The sequence below is a fragment of the Acipenser ruthenus genome, chromosome 8 (genome assembly GCF_902713425.1).
Source record: "Acipenser ruthenus chromosome 8, fAciRut3.2 maternal haplotype, whole genome shotgun sequence".
NCBI classification, from domain to species: Eukaryota; Metazoa; Chordata; class Actinopteri; order Acipenseriformes; family Acipenseridae; genus Acipenser; species Acipenser ruthenus.
Window position 1 is genome coordinate 39453960 of NC_081196.1, and position 18952 is coordinate 39472911.

Genomic DNA, 18952 nt, shown 5'->3' on the forward strand with positions numbered 1-18952 from the left:
TCGTCCCTGTGTGTCAGTGTCTGTTCGTATTGTTTATCTGTTTATTTTGGCATAAGTGCCGTGTCCTAGTTCTGGAGGGAGGTGGGGTTTTTTGAGGAGGGGGGTGATAGAGGCTTGTTTGAAGGCAGAGGGAAAAAGACCAGAGAGGAGAGAGGTGTTGAGAAGGGAGGAGATGAAGGGGAGTAGAGCAGGAGCAGCAGCTTGAAAGAGGTGAGTGGGGAGGGGGTCCAGGGCGCACGCCGTGGAGGAGAGAGGACAGGTCAGAGTCTCAGAGGGGGGAGAATGAGGAGAAGGAGGGTGAGTTAGTAGGGGAGACAGAGGGTGGTGGGGTTGGAGCGGGAGGGGCAGCAGGGAATATCAGGACTATTATTTTGGGACTGAACCCGTGGATTAAATGGAGCAATACATCATGCTGTGTATTGTCTGTTATCATTTAATGTTTACTGTTGTCATCACACTGTTGATTATAAATAAATAAACCATCATTTCACCAGTACTTTGTTGTTTGTCCTTGTCTTGAGCACTGCATCACCCCTACACCAGCGCACTGCAAACCACCTTCCCACAGTGCCATTCACATAGATTTAAATAACAAATGCACTACTCATTATTGTAGTAATCACTCTTACTAATCCACCAATCAGCTGTTTTCACCTCGTTACCTTGTCATTCACAAAGATTTCAATACAAAAGGTAGCACTTCACTGTAGTAAAAGCTTGACAGATCGATCAATCAGCTGTTTGCACCTCGTTACTGAGCGATTACCCCTGTACTGTACCTTGTCTATTTAATCCCTGTAGTTGAGGAGGAGAGTGCTGACCAAAATACAACCAAAACTGAAACTCTGACAACACCAGAGGGGATGTCAGAGGAAGAATTCTCAGCTGTGTCACCTTAGCGACCAGGACGCTCTGCCTGAAACAGACACCGATGATGTAAGCGTGTGTTCTGCGCTTGTAACACTGCAGCGTGCTATGGAGCAGCATCCGGAAATAGAGCCGAATTGAGATTTTTTAGAAAAGTCTGACAAAGTTTGCCATCCATACTTGCACAAAAAGATCGTAAGTCGCGATTGTAAGTCGCCCTGGATAAGGGCGTCTGCTAAGAAATAAATAATAATAATAACAATCGTTCAGATGCGTATCACAGAGTTCTTTGCTGGAAACAATTTGCAGTAATGTGGCCTACCTGTTCTGTACATTTCTGCACGTGCATTACTTTTTTGCACTTTTTATTACATTCATAGATTTTAATAAAAAAATGTATTAGTGTAATGTATGTCTTAATGAAGACTTTGAACCGCATGCACACTTGATTGTTTTGTTTACTGTACTGGTGATTGGGGGACATTTTGAATGTCAGGTTATTGTGTGGGAGTTTATACCGTCCATCGCTTACTGTGGGCGAATCACGTTAACACAAATGCACCCGTTCTAAGCGGTGGTGACTGTAGTCCCATTTCTTGCACTGTATTAATAACTGTTGGGTCTGAGGGTTCAGTAAGTCTCTGTGGCAACTGAAGGGGGCTGCAAAATGATTAAACTTGCCACAATTGCGACATCGCTTACCCCTAGCAATGCAATCCAGGCTTCCAAATTTATGTTGGGTGGATCTGCAATTGCAACGTCATGCGGCAGATGCAGCCGTGCGTCCATGGGAAGCTACTGCTTGTACTGCAGATTCATTTTTAGACAATGAAGGCTGTGGTACGACTGCTTCGATCTGACATGCTATTTCCAGTGTTCTATCCAGAGTGAGAGTGTCAGGCTCTATAAGAAAACGCTCCTTTGTTTTACTATTGTTCGTTTTCTCCTTGAATTGATCCTGTATCATTTGATCAACAAGATCTCCAAGCTTGCAAGTTGTTGAAAACTCCTGAAGATTCACAATGTACTGGCGAACTGATTCCCCATTGAACTGTGCTCTGCGGCGAAACTTAAAACGCTCTACCATGTCTGGGGCCAAAATGCTGTGTCAGCTCGCATCTTGAAAAGACAGCGAGTCACCCAGGGTTCTGAAAATGCGCTGGCCCTCCGGACCCAGGCATTGGATTAATATAGCTATTTTCCTAGCATCATTCACGTCTTGCAGATCAGAAGCTAAGAGGTAAGTCGTAAATGAATCTAACCAAGGGATAGGTGGATTGCCAGGGTGAGAGAGAAAAGGTGCTGACGTGGTTACTCAGAATTCAGCCATTGTCGTCGCCAAATGCTGTGTTTGTCAACAAGTCCTAATAAACTGAAAGAAACTCAGGTACTATGTTTTAGCGTTAAGCATAACTGTTTATTTAGTAAGACTCAATTACACAGAGGCAAACGTGCCTGCTAGCTTACATATCCATTGTTCAACCCTTCCTGTAGTAAAGTGTCTTAAAAGGAATGCAACATTAACTGTTGTAACAAACCTTAACCAATACATTATTTTTTGTGAAGGATACATCCAATGTTATGCTATCAAAGAAAACATGTCATTTTTTCGTGTGGCCATTTCATGTACAAAAGAAAAAGTAATAAAATGACCCACTTTTTACACTTTACACAGTTGATCCCAAGCAGTACCAGCTGTGGTAAACTGGTAAAACATTAAAAGAGATATTATAGGTATGGGAAACGCAAGGTATACTGCAAATATAACTTGGTAACCTATTGACTAGTTGCAGTTCTTAAAGGATATAAAGTGTATTTGTTTTATAGATAGGCTGCTGGAACACAGATAAGGAAATCAGAGATACCATCACTTGATCAAAGTGAATTTAATTAGACATACTGTCTATGTTGCAAGTTCAGATACTATATAAATGTTATCAAAGTACAAGTAGTGTCATTTAAAATAAACAACATTGTCATTCAGTCTAAGCAGCTGACTTTGCAGCTCGAAAGTTTTCCCATTGAACTCAACCTTGACAGTGCTTTCTTGTGCACGATGTAACCTTGCTGGCTATTGGACAGGAAATCCCAGTCCCAGTATGTCTAGAGTGTTTAGAGCTGTGTTAATCGGTCTTCGTCATGTGAGTATGCTCCATTGTTCACGCCTTCTTTTCCCTCCAGTGTTTCACACGAGATGCCGTTTTCCATAATTCCCTCTTGTTTCTCTTCTTCATCTTCGTCTTCTATATCTTTCCTATGCAATGAAAGAGACCCGTAGTTAAGGATTTGGAGCACCACAGAAGGTTGTGCAGAGTTTAAGAAATGCTACTAAAAACTACACTTACGTGTAAGAGAAGTCGATACAAAGAAAATAATTCTGTAAAAATGATAAAGTGTTTTTTTTTGTTTTGTTTTGTTTTGTTTTTAAGTCCAAGTAGCATTGCCTATCAATGACTTACTTTTTTCTTTGAATGAAGCCAGATATTATGAGTGCTAGGATGCCAGTTGTCACGATGCCCATTACGACACCAAATACAATTAGCCAAACAGGTAACGAAGGTTGGCTTGGAGGTGCCAGGGTTGGGGGGATACCCAGAAACTGCAGAGTTTTGTCGCTCAGTAAAAATGCACTGTTGATTCTGTTCCTGGACAGTCTAGGGAAATGAAAGGGTGCAATGTTAGTGCAGAGAACAAACAGAAGTAAGACCTTATTGTATAGTAACTTTAAAAAGAAAAGACACCCAATAAAGTTAACGAAAATGAACAACTCTGACATTTCATTTGGGAACATTTTTAGGTAGTCTGAAGTTGTTTCTCTTTAATTTTACAATTTTCAAAGTTTTCACACAATCCAAGGTGCACTCTCACGCTGATCATTTCACAGTTTACATTAAAATTGAATCAATAATACAATTCATTAATAATAATTAATCATGAATTAAAGACTGTAGCAAACCGTGTATACATTTTTGGAGATTTCATTAAATGGGAATAGTATAGACCACAGTTATTTCAGTTATGCAGTAATCTTAATCACCTACTGGTTAATCTCCTCAGACAGGAATTATTCAAACTGCATTAAAATGTTTAAAAAGAAAACAATTGTTCCCAATTCTTATGTACCATGCTAAAACGTGATCTGTTTTGTTATCTAATACATTTCTATAATTACTCAGTATCAAGTGGTATAAGCATCTGAAAAGCTTTCCTGATTGATTCACGCATAATTATACTGCTGATGGCGACGTGGTGTATTCCACTTTGAATCATGCTAATAACCTTTTGGAGTAACCTTTTATATAGGCCTATATGCCTACTATATGTTAAGTTAAAATGAACTGAATGGTTACCTGGTGCTTCAGATTTACATTACAATGCATGGGGTTGCTATAAGATTGGTTTTGATTAAATTTCATTTGAATTACCAGTGCTGACAAGTATCATGGAATGCACCTATTTGAAGTTGTTTTACCATAAATAGTTTGTAAGTAGGTTTTACAGAGTAAATACTATAGACAGGAACACGATCAAACTTGCAGAACCATTCAAGTCATTTCTTTTCTCAGAAGCTGCGTATTTACTTTAAGTCAGCTTTTTTTTCTATTTCTTTAATGTATTTATTTTTTTAAACAAAGTTAAACTGGAGAACATTGTGTTCTATTTCCTTCACATATCCTTGACCCACCTAAAAGATCAACAGAAAAAATGGCTACAGTGGCACACTGATTTTGTTTTTTAACCCCAAATGTTCAAATAAGTTGTTACCTCACTGCTGCACCCATGTCCCAGCCCAGGTGGACTGGACAGCAATGGACAAATGTCTAGCAAATCTAGCCCTGACCAGTAAGGGTTGCATGACTCATCCCACATAACATGCGGCAGTGCCTTTACTAGGTGAGTTGCTAAGGACACAAAACACTTTTTTTAACTCTCAGCTCCTTCTCAGAAAACCCTTCCTCTGACATTTTGTTTGGTTTGTATTTTCGTGCTCCACAAATGTCATACAGCAACTACTGCTCTCTGTACTCCTAACTCTGCAAATGCGGCTGGAAAATAGACTGATGCACTCATTGAGACCCTCATTATCATAATTGCAGATCATTATTTGTTGTGTTGAGTAATTTGCATTGCTCTTAAGCTTACATAGGGCGCAGTGCAAAATAATTGCCTGGTCGCAATGCAATTTTACTTTTGTATCCACAATTATTTGCAATGTGCCTATACTCACATCATCCCCTAAATGTCTAGATTGATGTGACCCACTGTAGCTTTGCATGGAAAGATCACATAGACTTGACGACGCCATTGTCTCACATCTTTCTTTAGCACTAATGTTTACTTGCACATGAAAACAAAACAATTTCCTGTCAAAGGAGCAAAGGGTGCTATTGTGACATGGGCACCACCATATGTTGTGCTCCCTAACTGTGCTTTGACTAGTATTATTGGATACTACTGTAGGTTTGCAGTAATTGAATCTGTTCTTCCAGCTGACTCACCAAAGATAAATTGGTTTTATATAAATAAATAATAATCACACATGCTTACATTCACAAACACCTTTATCCTCACTTCTCAGTTTATATATGCTGATTATTATCTCCAATGTGTCTTCCTGACACTTAAATATCTCCTTGTACATTAAAAACCATTCACAAACCTCTGTAGCTACTGCAAACAGCCATTAATCTGTATAAACCCTCTTGCAGTACATGCTGGAGGCGGATTAAATAAATTGCACTGCTGTTGCTCTGGACATGCGGCTATTACTAAAGGCCTTGGTTTTCATGCAGTTTAGAAACTCCAAATGTTCTTTCCATTGACATGAGAATGTGACGTATCGTGCACATTCCTCACACTATAGGAAATGCACGTCCAAAAGCAGGTTTTTTTTTGTCAATTTATTCTTTAGTTATGTTCATGTTTGGTGATCAGATAGCTGATTTCTTTAAGCTTACTTTTCAGTCCCTTAGCAGTAAGATAAGATTCATGTTACACAAGTTTTAAGTAGCATCTATAATAGGTACCTACCAAGAACAAAAAAGTCCTGTTTGTACCTGTACCACAAAATGTATTAAATTAGCATAACTGGGAAGTGCCAGTGGTCTCCTATGTTATTGCTGCAGGCTACCGACCTCAGCACCAGGCTTTAGCGACCGTGTACAGAGCTGAAGTAAAATCTCTTTAACTTAATTCGTAAGGTAAGATTTGTTTCACAAGAATAAAAACATGTATTATTATTATTATTATTATTATTATTATTATTATTATTATTATTATTATTATTATTATTATTATTATTATTATTATTAGACCGTTATATAGTAGGAAATGTGGGAGAGTAGGATAGCTCATTGTAGATTTACTACCAGTATTCTAGATTTACTGTTAAACATTTGGACTGGATGTTTTTTTTTATATCATTAACCTAAATAGCTGCATTTTACCTCAGGTTGTAGACTACCTTAAGGATCAGAATTGCTGAAGTTAACCTTCTGTAGGAATATGTATATATTACATATGAACATGTATAATATGTACAGAAATATATATGCAGTCAAAAATGTTTAGCAAATAATGTATAGATAGTGCTGAGCACTCTCCTAAGGAATGCTGGTATTTTGTTGGTATTTGTGTAATGCAATGTCTGGGTTTTAGGCACGCTGCACTCGCGGTTCTTCAACACAACCTAAGAATTGCTCTCCCTAAAATAAAACTACATGCAAACCCAACTTGCCCAAAAGATACTGCCAAAATAGCGCGACAAAAAGATGAGACTCACTTTTATTTGTGCATGTTAACCAACCCAAGGTTAAAGGTTGAAGCTACTAAACGACAAATGTATCCAAAGCGGTTACCTTGATCTTTGAACTCGGTGAAACAAAATGTTCCAGAACGTACCTGATAGCTTCTTCTACAGCGTTCTTAGGAATGAGTGTGGCGGTATCGTTGGGATTTGTCACCACAAACCAGAATGAAACCCTTGGTGTTTCATCGCAGACAATCACACTGGAAACACTGTCAAAGCAAAGAAAAATGATAAAGTGATCACTACCCATACTTGCTTCCCGGCAACATCCATAGGAAAGTATTAACTCTTTAAGCACCCCTTTTACAAGTTTTCTAGGGTATACCATGGTAAAAGCAGGGCAATGAAAGACAGCATTGTAAAGCAGAAAGAAGCATGGTAAAAAAAAAAAAAACTAAAAATATATTGCGTAAAAAATTAGATATCGTTTCCATTTTACTGTATATCATTAAGTAGTAAAGATAATACTGTACAGCCCTTAAAAAGAATCCTTGAAGAACAAAGAATTAATGTTTGAGAAAATGTTTGAGGATTCCTATGTAATAAGATAGAAATCATAGTTTTTATCTAGAGGAGTCATTTACAAAATACTACATAATAATGCTATATAAAAGTATACTTTTCGTTGAGGAAATATTATGGCATAAAGCATAGATCCCCTGCATAAAACTGGATCAATATGATCTTTTCCATGACACAAAACCAAAGCCTTTATTTCCATGTGTCAATTTAGCCAAGCAGAGTACAAATAGAAAAATAGTACTGTGAATCACAGTAACAGATTAAGCAAATATTATTTATATGAATTTTTATTGGACAATTTGAAGTGCATGGACACACTACAATATTATCTTTTCTTTTATAAAAAATATCGAAGGCAGTTTTTAATGTTTAATTTAAGCAAAGCAGGAAGGAACTATGTCAGACAAATCTGAATTACAGTCCCATATTAAGCAAATTTACAAAACATATATTGATTGGAATAAAGGTATTGGCCCCAAATGCATGACAATTATTCGGGCTGAGTTCATTGACCCTGAAATATTCAGGGATACCCCTTGAAACCTTAGAATCTTTCTAGGGTTCTGTTGTTATACCATACCTCTCCCTGACCACTTCAAAGGTTGAAAATGGCTTTTCACACATTTTGTGAGATATGGTCTGTGAGGCCTTAGATAAGCGTACAGTGGGCTGTTACAGTAACACCTTGCACTAACCGGTACTATAGACTTGAACAAGCAATAAGGACACATACACAATACACACTACCAGTACTACCAAGTACCAAGATATTGTTGGGACAGCTTGTTGGAGGGTAATGAATATACATAAAAACAATAATTTAAATTTATTTTGCCTGGGAAATTCTACAAAAAACGTTTACCAAAACACCCAGTATCTTTTTTGTGTGTCTTTTTCTGTCTATGCAAATTGACTTATGCCTAGGCCCTAGTTCACCCCATTAAAGCTGCATTGACTGGAATGGGAAGAGCTGAGGAGCCAATGTTTATGCAGAGACAGTAGTTTTTAACCCTATTCCTGCCAAACCATCACCAAAACATACCAGTTGCATGAATTTGGGGAGGGAAGGTGGGGTGGGGGCATTGTGATAAGTAGATTATCCTACACAATGTAGATTCCCAAATTCTGGGATGAAATTGCTACCTACTGGGATAGTGTATTGACACTTGGACACAAAGCATACTTGATACTTGGACATCTGTTCACGCTTAAAGAATCTGACCTCTATTAAGGTTGTTGTATTTGTGTTCTTTACAGTGCTGATGTATCCAGGAAGCAAGGCAATGTTTTCATCAGTCTTATAGGGAACAATCATAGGCCTGGGACCCCATGAAGAAAATCATCCTGATGGACAGCCGTGTGGAGTTTATTGAATCCATAGAAAATTCCATAATCACACTTCCTGACCAAGCTATGCATTTGGGTCTGAACCAGCCATGTCTTGATATGCTGTTTGTAACTAAAAGGGTTTTCAAGGTTTTGGTATTTTAAATCACTTGGGACACAGGTTTTGGATGATCTTAATTGAGATTACTAATTAAAAATAAAAATAAATGTAAAAAAAAAACATTACCGGTATATTACATACTGGTAAAAAACGCATACAACACACATCTTTGAGAATCTTACTTGAAAGTTTCTTGGCCTGTATATTTTCTCATGGCAAATGCCAGTGTTGCTCTGAATAAAAATTGTTCACTTTCATTCCATTCGTACTGCAAATAAAGAGAACAAAGTTTCAATTTTAATGACTGTAACAACAGTCGATTCCCAGTTTCACAATGCAAGCTTTGATCCTCTTTACGATAGTGGATCCCAAATCCTGCGACAAAATGAACTCAACATGATTAGGAGCAGCAACCGAACACTCACAGTAATGTAAGGGAACATTTTATATCCTTATATGCATGGACACGTGTGAAGATAGAAGTGTATATTGTACACACAGTAACAATATACACAGGAGGAATATTCTGAGGAGGCTCCAGCAGTTCAGGATGAGCCACTTCTTCCTCCTCAGTACTGAAACATCCCTCCCTGATTTGTTGAGACACTGAAACATAATTTTTAGTGAACCAAAGGTTTGCTCAATCACATTCCTAGTGGACCTGTGTGCCCTATTGTACGCCTATTGTTCATTACTCTGTGGATTAGCTACAGGTGTTAAAAGCTAAAGACGCATTGCAAATCCACCATCACCTGTAAAGAAACTTTATTGCAGTCAGTAGAATGCTGTTTAAACTTCTCTATACCCAAAATGTCTGTATTTACTGTTAAGTTTTTATTTGTAAAATACAATCTACAGTAGAGGACAGTTGTCATATAATGCACATATCCAGAGTTCAGATGATTAGGCTATAATTACATTGCTAATTGGTAGTAATACTGATGCAAATAGAAGCATATAGTTTTAGCAATACAGCAAACATTCCGTAAGGTTACAAATGGTTAAAACAAGTGAATGAAACTCATTCAAATTCTCATAATGACCTCTTGAAAAAATGCCAAAATGAATGCTACATACCGTTATCATCATCAGTTAACATTAACAAACTTTTGGAAATCCCCCCCTAGAACACTTACCGCATTAGCTCCAAGAGCTGTTTTGATACTAAGCCGTACTTTGTAGGCATCTTGTCCATCTGAAGAAAGATATAGGGAAAGATGTTTGTGTACTGTAGACATTCGTGCATTTCAGAAATATGTTTTTACAACATCAGAAACATCACCCTAATTTAAATTCCTTTTGTGTACAAAGCAGAATATTACTCACTGACACTAGAGATTTTTGGTGAGCTCCTACAGATGAATGCTAAAAGGGTATTGACAACTAAAATCATACAATAAAACGCTGACTATATTAAACCCAAAAGCAAAGACTAATACCAAACCTGATTTTCCGCAGTTTCCTTACGGTTATACAGTACATATTTATTCTGAAATATCAATAGTTTTCATTCTAAATCTAAAACCTGTGACTCTACTTACCGGGCTGACACAGAGCCAGTGCAAGAGCAGGGACCAAGCTTAGAGCGAGCAGCACCCTTGCTAACATCCTTTTTCAATTGGGAAAAGAAGAAAAGAGAAAATCTCCAAACCAAGGCAGTGTTACCATGTGAACCAAGATAAGAGCAGCACACAGTCAAAAACACCTCACACAGGGAGGTTTGGGATAATGATTAAACTCCAAACACACACACCTATCTCGTGATTGAGCAAACACATGATTCTGATTTGTGCATTGTTAGGCTGTCCCAATGTTGATTGCTAAGAGTTGAATATCTTACCAGTCTCGTAAGTCACCATTGCAAAACTAATCATATTGAGGGGTAAAACAAAGATCAGATATCCCACATAGCCGTTATGCACTGGTAGTAAATGTATAACATGTGTGGTGCATTTGAGGGAATATAGTGCTAATTATTCAAATTGTTTGCCCATTTTTGAAGAGGGTATGGTCCATGAATACATGTGCCCCAACCAGCCGGTCGTCATTGCTAGAAAAGGTATGCTGGGTTACAACTGCTCTTGTAAGATGGCTTGCTCATTAAAATAATTTAGCATGTTTGTTTTTAATTTTTTGGTTGGCCAGTGTATGCTGTATATCACAAACTGTATACCTGTGCACACAGTCCTACCTACACAGCTGCACATTTTAGGTAAACTATTTAAACTTCGAAGATGAGGTCCAGTAAATAGTTTGTTTTCTTTGTTTAAACAGAGTAACAGGATAACAGACACGAAGCTTCACTATCTTGCTGAGGTATTGCTTTCAACACTGTTAATTCTTCACCAGGACTACCCATTAACTTTCTTCCACTTGGATGTGGGGTGTTGCAGAATCACAAGTATTTACAACGTGTCAGTAGCATAGAAATCCTTGTAAACTGAGGTTAGGTCAGCCCTGAAAATCAGATTTCACATTTAGTCTATTTACCCTGCTTAAATATCCTTTGGAAACATTGCATATAGTATTTCACCAATATTCACACAATGGATTGTTGTGCAATTGCCAGTATATGATTATAACTGACCTCTCTCTGACATTCTCTCTTTCATTGGGATTATACATTCTGTTTCCATGTTTAAATAACGAAAAACTACTTAACAGGTGTGGCAATGTGCCCCGCCCAGTGTGTATTTTTTGGTTTTATGTTGCGTGTGGTGTGTTAATGTTAGTGTATTGTAGTTGGTGCACAGGATATAAATGGGTCACTTCATGTGCGTTTAAAGTATCTAATAATCTGTGAGCACAGGGTTGCACAAATTAGTTCACGTGCTGGGATTCAAGTGAATAATTAATTAGTAATTGAATCCCGGCACAACTGTATATATAGATGCACATTTCACTCACTCGGGGTTGTGTGTTTGAGAGTGGAGAACGAGAGAGAAAGAGGAGAAACGTAAATATGAAATAACAAATACTACTCGTGCGAGAGGACTCGCACGATACTTGTTTAGTGTTCGTCCACTATCTGTTTTGTTTGTCTATTTATTTTGGCCGCAAGTGCTGTGTTCTGTTTTGTTCAAGCTTTTATTTTCTGTGTGTGTGATAAAACACTGAGCGCCGCAGCGTCTCAGTTTCACCTGCCAGTACTGCCTGTCTGTGTGTTTCTTTCTGGCCTGACATCACCCCTACAGCCAGCCTGTTCACACAGGTCCTTTTGAGTTTTTGTTTTCTCAGCTTTCAGCACACAATTTCCTCCATTTAATGAGTGCCACACTTTGCTGAGCAATTTTTTATTATTATTTTTTAAAGGACCTAAAGTATCTGAAGTTGAGTGAGACAGTCCTCTGATCTTTCAGTTAATTCATTTTATGATTTTTTTTTTTTTTTTTAGGATTTTGTAGATTCATCAAAGAAACCATAATTAACCGATCCTCATTACAGCAATTTTTTTCAGTTGAGACAAAATGTCATTTAAAAGTTTCGGTTCAACTACAAGTGTTGGGCAATTCAAGATACAAACTACACACTTTTGTTACAATATTTAAGGCTGGCATATGGACGTACAACAAAATGATATAATTGGGAAAATAACATTGTGAAATACTTATGTTGTGAATGTATGGCGTTCCATCCTCGCAATTTTGAAATTGTGTGGAAGTGCATGTGGTAAATATTAGTGAATGATAACAAGTGTAACTACATGTGGTTAATGTACCTGTATTTCAAAGTGTATCCAACATGTTTTATTTGGAATATATTAATTAAAAAAACATTCATTAACAATCTATATTGTAGTAGTGCAGTACAATGATTACTGGTGGGTGTGGTACAGCATGAAATTAATGGTTATAGTAGGCACTTTAAGTTATTCATGCCCAATTTAACACATTTTTTAGTTAATTTTTTTTTTCATACTCAATACATGTTTCCATGAAGTAACTGCTAGATAAAAGAACTAAATGTAGGGCTGAGTACCAAATAGGGATATATTTTCAAAGCATTTATCCCAGACTAACATATATTTTCAAAGCATTTATCCCAGACTAACATATTTTCAAAGCATTTATCCCAGACTAACATATTTTCAAAGCATTTACCCCAGACTAACATATATTTTCAAAGCATTTATCCCAGACTAACATATTTTCAAAGCATTTACCCCAGACTAACATATTTTCAAATCATTTACCCAGACTAACACATATTTTCAAAGCATTTACGCCAGACTAACACATATTTTCAAAGCATTTACGCCAGACTAACACATATTTTCAAAGCAAAATAACAAATAATGTATTTTTACATTTCTCATATATATATATATATATATATATATATATATATATATATATATATATATATATATATATATTTAGATTATAGACTGATTAATAAGTGCTAATTAAAAACTATTAGCAGTTATCAGTAGACTGACAGCAGTGTGGAGTAGTGGTTAGGGTGCTGGACTCTTGACCAGAGAGTTATGGGTTCAATCTCAGATGGGGGACACTGCTGCTGTACCCTTGAGCAAGGTACTTTACCTAGATTGCTCCAGTAAAAACCCAACTGTACAAATGGGTAATTGTATGTAAAAATAATGTGATATCTTGTAACAATTGTAAGTCGCCCTGGATAAGGGCGTCTGCTAAGAAATAAATAATAATAATAATAATAGACTAAATGGTAAATGGAAATAGACTGTTGTTGATTTCTTTACAACAGTCTAGAAACGCTGCATGCAAAAAGACTTACAAAAACTTTATATAATCCAGTAAAACATACTTAAAAAAACCCAAAAAACTACAGCTTTGTGAACAAGGCCCTTGATGTAACATTGATCCATCTGAATGTCCTTTGTGATCAGAGGACTAGCTAGAAGCCTGTTTCTTTTACATTGAGTTTCTGTTTGTTTACTAGTTCTTCAAGAGGGACCCACGAAACAAAGTAGACAAATATACATTTAGATAAGTGAAATTAAATAATTGACTGTACAGTACATCTAGATATGTTGCTGTGAGCATTAAAATACCTGAACAAACTCTCCTGTTGTTAAATTCTTAGAGCTAATTCATTCATTCAAATCTGTTGAGGAAGGGGTATTGTAACTGTCTATAGTTATTAATTGAAGGTAGTGATAATAATAATAATAATAATAATAATAATAATAATAATAATAATAATAATAATAATAATAATAATAATAATAAAAACTGTTCATTGGTTATCAAGTGGTTTTTCATCAATACACCTTAAACATTTGGTATATATTGGCTTAATGCTGGGCAGAGACGATTTGGGCACTACAGAAAATCCTGAAGTGTCTCAAAATTTACACAAGAAATACATACTGGATGTCTCTTCATCAAAATGGCGAATGGACAATGTAGAAGATACAAAAACAAACCTGAAATATCTAGTGACACAAAACCCAAAGCTATCACAGGAAACCCATTCACTTTCAAGTACACCATGTCCAGTGTTCTCCTTCAGATAAACCATCCCTAGCAATATCCCTGCACACAACACATATGTATATTTTCATAGTATTTATTACAGCCTCACAGTATTTAATTAACCCACTTTTTCTGGTATGTGCCTTATCTAGGCCCTGCCTCAAGATATATATATATATAGATATAGTTAACTTATCACATGCCTTCAGCTGTCGTTTCTTTATTTAGCTGTTATTGTCTCATAAATGCTGACTCTTGATACCCCTACCTCAGCAGATTTGAAGAAATGAATGGGCTGCCTTGACAACTCTACAGGCTGCCAAGAATTTAACAACAGGAGGGTTTGGTTCAGGTAGCTTAATGCTCACAGCAGCTTATCTAGATATACTGTACCTACCTGTTTATAGTGTTCAGGGCTGGCTTGTTAGAGTTTATCAACCTCATGATAAGGATCATGACAGAACAGTACATGCAAGTCACTCACCTTTAAAAAAAAGTAATTCTGAAATGCAGGAAATTCTACCGAGACAATTATTTTTCTTTTTTTACAAGTCTAAATGTACATTTGTCTGCTTTGTTTCCTGGGTCCCTTTTGAAAAACAAGCTGGCTGTGTTTTCCTGATATGTGTGTGTGTGTGTGTTTTTGTGTGTAAATTTAAAAATAAATCAAAGAAATAAATATCACCCACTTGGTTTTTAAGTAAAAGTCACTAAATGTGCCACAGTGCTCTGTTTCAAGACATTCAGTCTTTTAGCCTCAGCATTACATCACAGAGGGAGAAATCTAATCTAAATGTACTCTAAATTGACATTAGCACCATTATTTTTTCTCAAAGTAGATTCCTGCAGGCGTATACCTTTGGGCTTTCACTGGAACTCTTGCTTTGTTTGGGTTCTATAACGAATCCTCTTCATATACGGAACCACAGACTGCTCTTACAGGGTTCTAAGTAGAAACATTAGCAATAATTAGATGCTTCATATTTGGAACACCAAGAACATAAGCAAACTGTAACTTAAGGACAGATTTACTCCAAACTCCAAACTGTCATTAGTGCTTAAATAGCTTTGAGAATCTAGCCCTTAGTTTCTTAAGAGTATTACTGAAGCTTTTAAAGAGTAAGAAGTGCGGTTCCAAAAAATATAGCGTTATACGTCCCCACGTGTTGCTACAACTGTTTAAATAACGAACCTGTAATTTATGTTTTCATTGTTAACATCCTGAAAACTTTTTACAATTATAACTTTTAAGTCTGTTTCAAAGCTACAACAATAACAATCCATGATGTGGTATGGAACAGAGAAGCCAGAATACTTGTTATGTTTGGTTTTTTTAGTATTGCTTTTCCTGCACTGATAGAGGACAGAGCTCAAACCCCAGTGCACTAGAGCGTCCATTTTGAACAGAGCTTTGAAACAGACTTTATTTCATAAGTGTAAAAGGTTTTCAGGATGTTAACAATGAAAAGACCAATGACAGGTACATTATTTAAACATTCGTAGCAGCACGTGGGGATGTTTAACGCTATATCTTTCAGAACCCTGCTACTTACTCTTTAAGAGCCTCTTCCTCATCTGATCAAATTGTAACCAGATGGTGTTTAGATCAGTGATTTGTTCAGAGTGCTGGTTGTAATCTGTACCATAATGCATTGCCTGGTCTTTGTTTAATGTTTTTGACTCTCAAAATGTATATTTAACCTGAAATCAATTAATAAATAAATACAAATATGGAGGCAGTTGTAAATGTTTCCTGTTACACTATATTGCATGTTACTTTTAAATGCTCTATACTATACATGCGTAGGTCACTTTTCAATCAAATTTAAATTCAGTTTCCACCACTGCTTTCAGCATGGATTATCAAGAGTCTACTGTATGGATAAACCTGACTGTAAATAGAGTAGTCTCTTAAACTATTTGAAATAATTACAAATTACAGACAGAGGTTTCTTGGGGCTCATTTCACAAAGCACTTTTAGGTAGCAGTCTGCTAAATCCAATTCACTTAACATATTTATCCTTTAATCCTATAGATTTGCTGAGTGGATTTCTATTAAACTTTATCGTTCTATCTTAATATATATATTTTTTTTTAAATAAGATAGCTTGCTAGCAGTGTTGTGAAACTGGCTCCTGGACCCTACCCCAGGTGAATCAGTATTTGTGCTTAACCCTGTAGGCTTTTACTGATAACAAAAGAACAGTCTTAAGTCTAGGGAACTCCACGGTCTGCCAGGAATCATTCAAATAAATGACTCAATCACAGTGTATAATTAGCAGCGCACCCTTCTATAGAAAGTTACAAAGTATACAGGTTCTCTCTCTAGCTGGCAACAGGATTTAAATAATGCAATACTGTATTTATAAAATAAATACATACATAAATAAATAAAAACAGTTTCCAGTTAACTACAGTACATCTGAACGTGGTACAGCAATCAACAGTCAAAATAACATCATTTATAAAATAGTTAACTCCTTTTTGACCAGTTTGAAAAAGATCAGCTCATAGTTATATAGAGGCTGGATGGCAGAGAGTGCCTTCAGCTCCAAGACCAGCCTTAAAAGAGACCTCTGTTGGAGTCAATGAAGCACAGAGAATAAGCACATAAGGCAAATACAGATGAACCTGTTTTATATCACCTCGCTTAATATCATACCCCATTTATTAGCACAGTTTTTCAAAAAACACTCTCCATGCACCATAGGTTCTTTGAGAAATGACCTCTCTTAATATCATCTCACAAACCCGTTTATTGTCACGTTTTGTGCAGCCTGTCAAATGCTGCGCAACATGAGCTTTACTAAGGGTGCGTTTTCGCGATTTGACCACAACACAACCGGGTTACACGACCTTTGACCAAGAACCTGTGACCGTGACCACAACGCAAAAACGGATATGGTCATTAAAAATGTTGTCGCAGCAGTTATGAGTGTTATTGATGAACCAACAGGTTGGTCATGTATATAACAGAGACTGATGTCATAGATATGTCTTTAAGTTCTATATCAATAAATCATGCAAAATATATCTCTAGACATCTCTAGGCAAATGTGTTAGACTGCATTGCAATATATACGGACTTTAGGTCAAGTGCTTTAATTGTATTTCACAACAGTGATGTGAAACCTTTAATTAATAATAATACTAATACAAACTGTGATCAACATCTACTTTGAGCAATCAATCAATTGTTTTGAGCCTAATGTGTGTGCTCACCTCAACATTAACAAGCCTCCTCACCCCACCCCACCAAGAGGTTTGTGTCTGGCCTAATTTCAGCACGTTTAAAATTATCAAAACTTAATAATGTAATATTATTATTTATTTCTTAGCAGACGCCCTTATCCAGGGCGACTTACAATTGTTACAAGTTATCACATTATTTTTTACATACAATTAACCATTTGTACAGTTGGGTTTTTACTGGAGCAATCTAGGTAAAGTACCTTGCTCAACAGTACAGCAGCAGTGTCCCCCACTTGAGATTGAACCCACAGCCCTAACCACTACTCCACACTGCTGCCCTAATAACTGCATTAAACAAATATGCATTACATGTAGGCATATTTTAAATTACGTTTTCTATTATTATTATTATTATTATTATTATTATTATTATTATTATTATTATTATTATTATTATGTATTAATCCTGGGAGTCACTTTCATCGCTGTCACTTATTATCAGTTCATTACGCTCAAGCTCCTCCTCATCTTCCTCAGCTTCAATGGCAATGACAGAGACCCGGCGTTTAATAGAGACCCGGAGTTTATTTACAATATCTGTCAGCAGACTCTGCGCTTGGATACAGGAGATTATTTGAGACCCGGCAATTATTTAAAGTTTTACGGTACACACAATGTAATGTGTTCTGATGTTTCTTTTTAATTTATTTTAATTGATTTAACCTTGCTGGATATATCAAGGCCCCACTTTCACCGAAGCTCACAGTTGTATGCAGCCTTTGTGCTTGAAGGTACACATACATCATCACCAGGAGCACCAACATCTATCCTACAATACCTTTGGTTACAACCCAGAACCAGGTTCACTGGTTCAGTAGACCACCGCTAGGACCAGTGACCACATCGCGAAAACGCACAGACGACCTGACGACCCGGTCATAACGCGAAAACGCACCCTAAGTAACCACATGATATAATTAATTTTCAGCGCAACTAAAAACCAATAATCATCTCTGGTGATAAACTGAGATTTTGTGCTGCCTGTTAAATGGTGCGTGGTGGTCTTAACTGGCTACAGTTCCGTTACAAAACACCAACGTCACCAAATGTCTTATACAAATGCACACACACAACGCCTAGTGCAATTCCTAATTGGTACCTCACATCAGTCGACAATGCATGTCGTTTTTAGATAATGACACAAACTGTTTCATTCCAGTTAATGACGCAAAACGTATTTGTCCTGTAGTAAACTACATACATTCGTTTAAATGTAAAGACCGTCTAATGTACACTATTAAAACCCTGCGCTTTAATTCAGTTCGTTTTCTTTCTTTTCTCGCACTCGTAATGTGCTGATATAAAGCAGGTTAATGTATATACAAATATCCTTGTATTACTTTGTCACTACTAAATCATATTAACTGTGTGTTCGAACAGTCAGTATACATCAAGTATCGATGAGATGGCATTGCAACTGACGATAAATGAGAAAGGCATACACAGGTGTTCTTAGCAGCAGTACTTTTAGCTTGACCTTTTATTTTTGTTTTTGTTTGACTGTAATCGTCAAAAATGTACTGAAAAAGACCCCAAGGGAAGTTAATGTTGATACAGGTTTGATACAGAATTAAGAACAAATCAAGAACAAAAAAACA

General features: G+C 36.6%; 1 protein-coding gene across 1 annotated transcript; it reads right to left on the minus strand.

Annotated features, from left to right (window-relative positions):
- Positions 1 to 2262: 2262 nt before the first annotated feature.
- LOC117406502 (collectrin-like) lies at positions 2263 to 10339 on the minus strand. The gene is made up of 6 exons (XM_034010579.3): positions 10187 to 10339; positions 9782 to 9840; positions 8828 to 8913; positions 6769 to 6885; positions 3327 to 3521; positions 2263 to 3121 (listed from the first exon to the last, which is right to left on the minus strand). Exons 1-6 carry the CDS (start codon positions 10251 to 10253, stop codon positions 2980 to 2982), a joined length of 666 nt encoding a protein of 221 aa, XP_033866470.1. The 5' UTR covers positions 10254 to 10339; the 3' UTR covers positions 2263 to 2979.
- Between the last annotated feature and the right edge of the window lie 8613 nt (positions 10340 to 18952).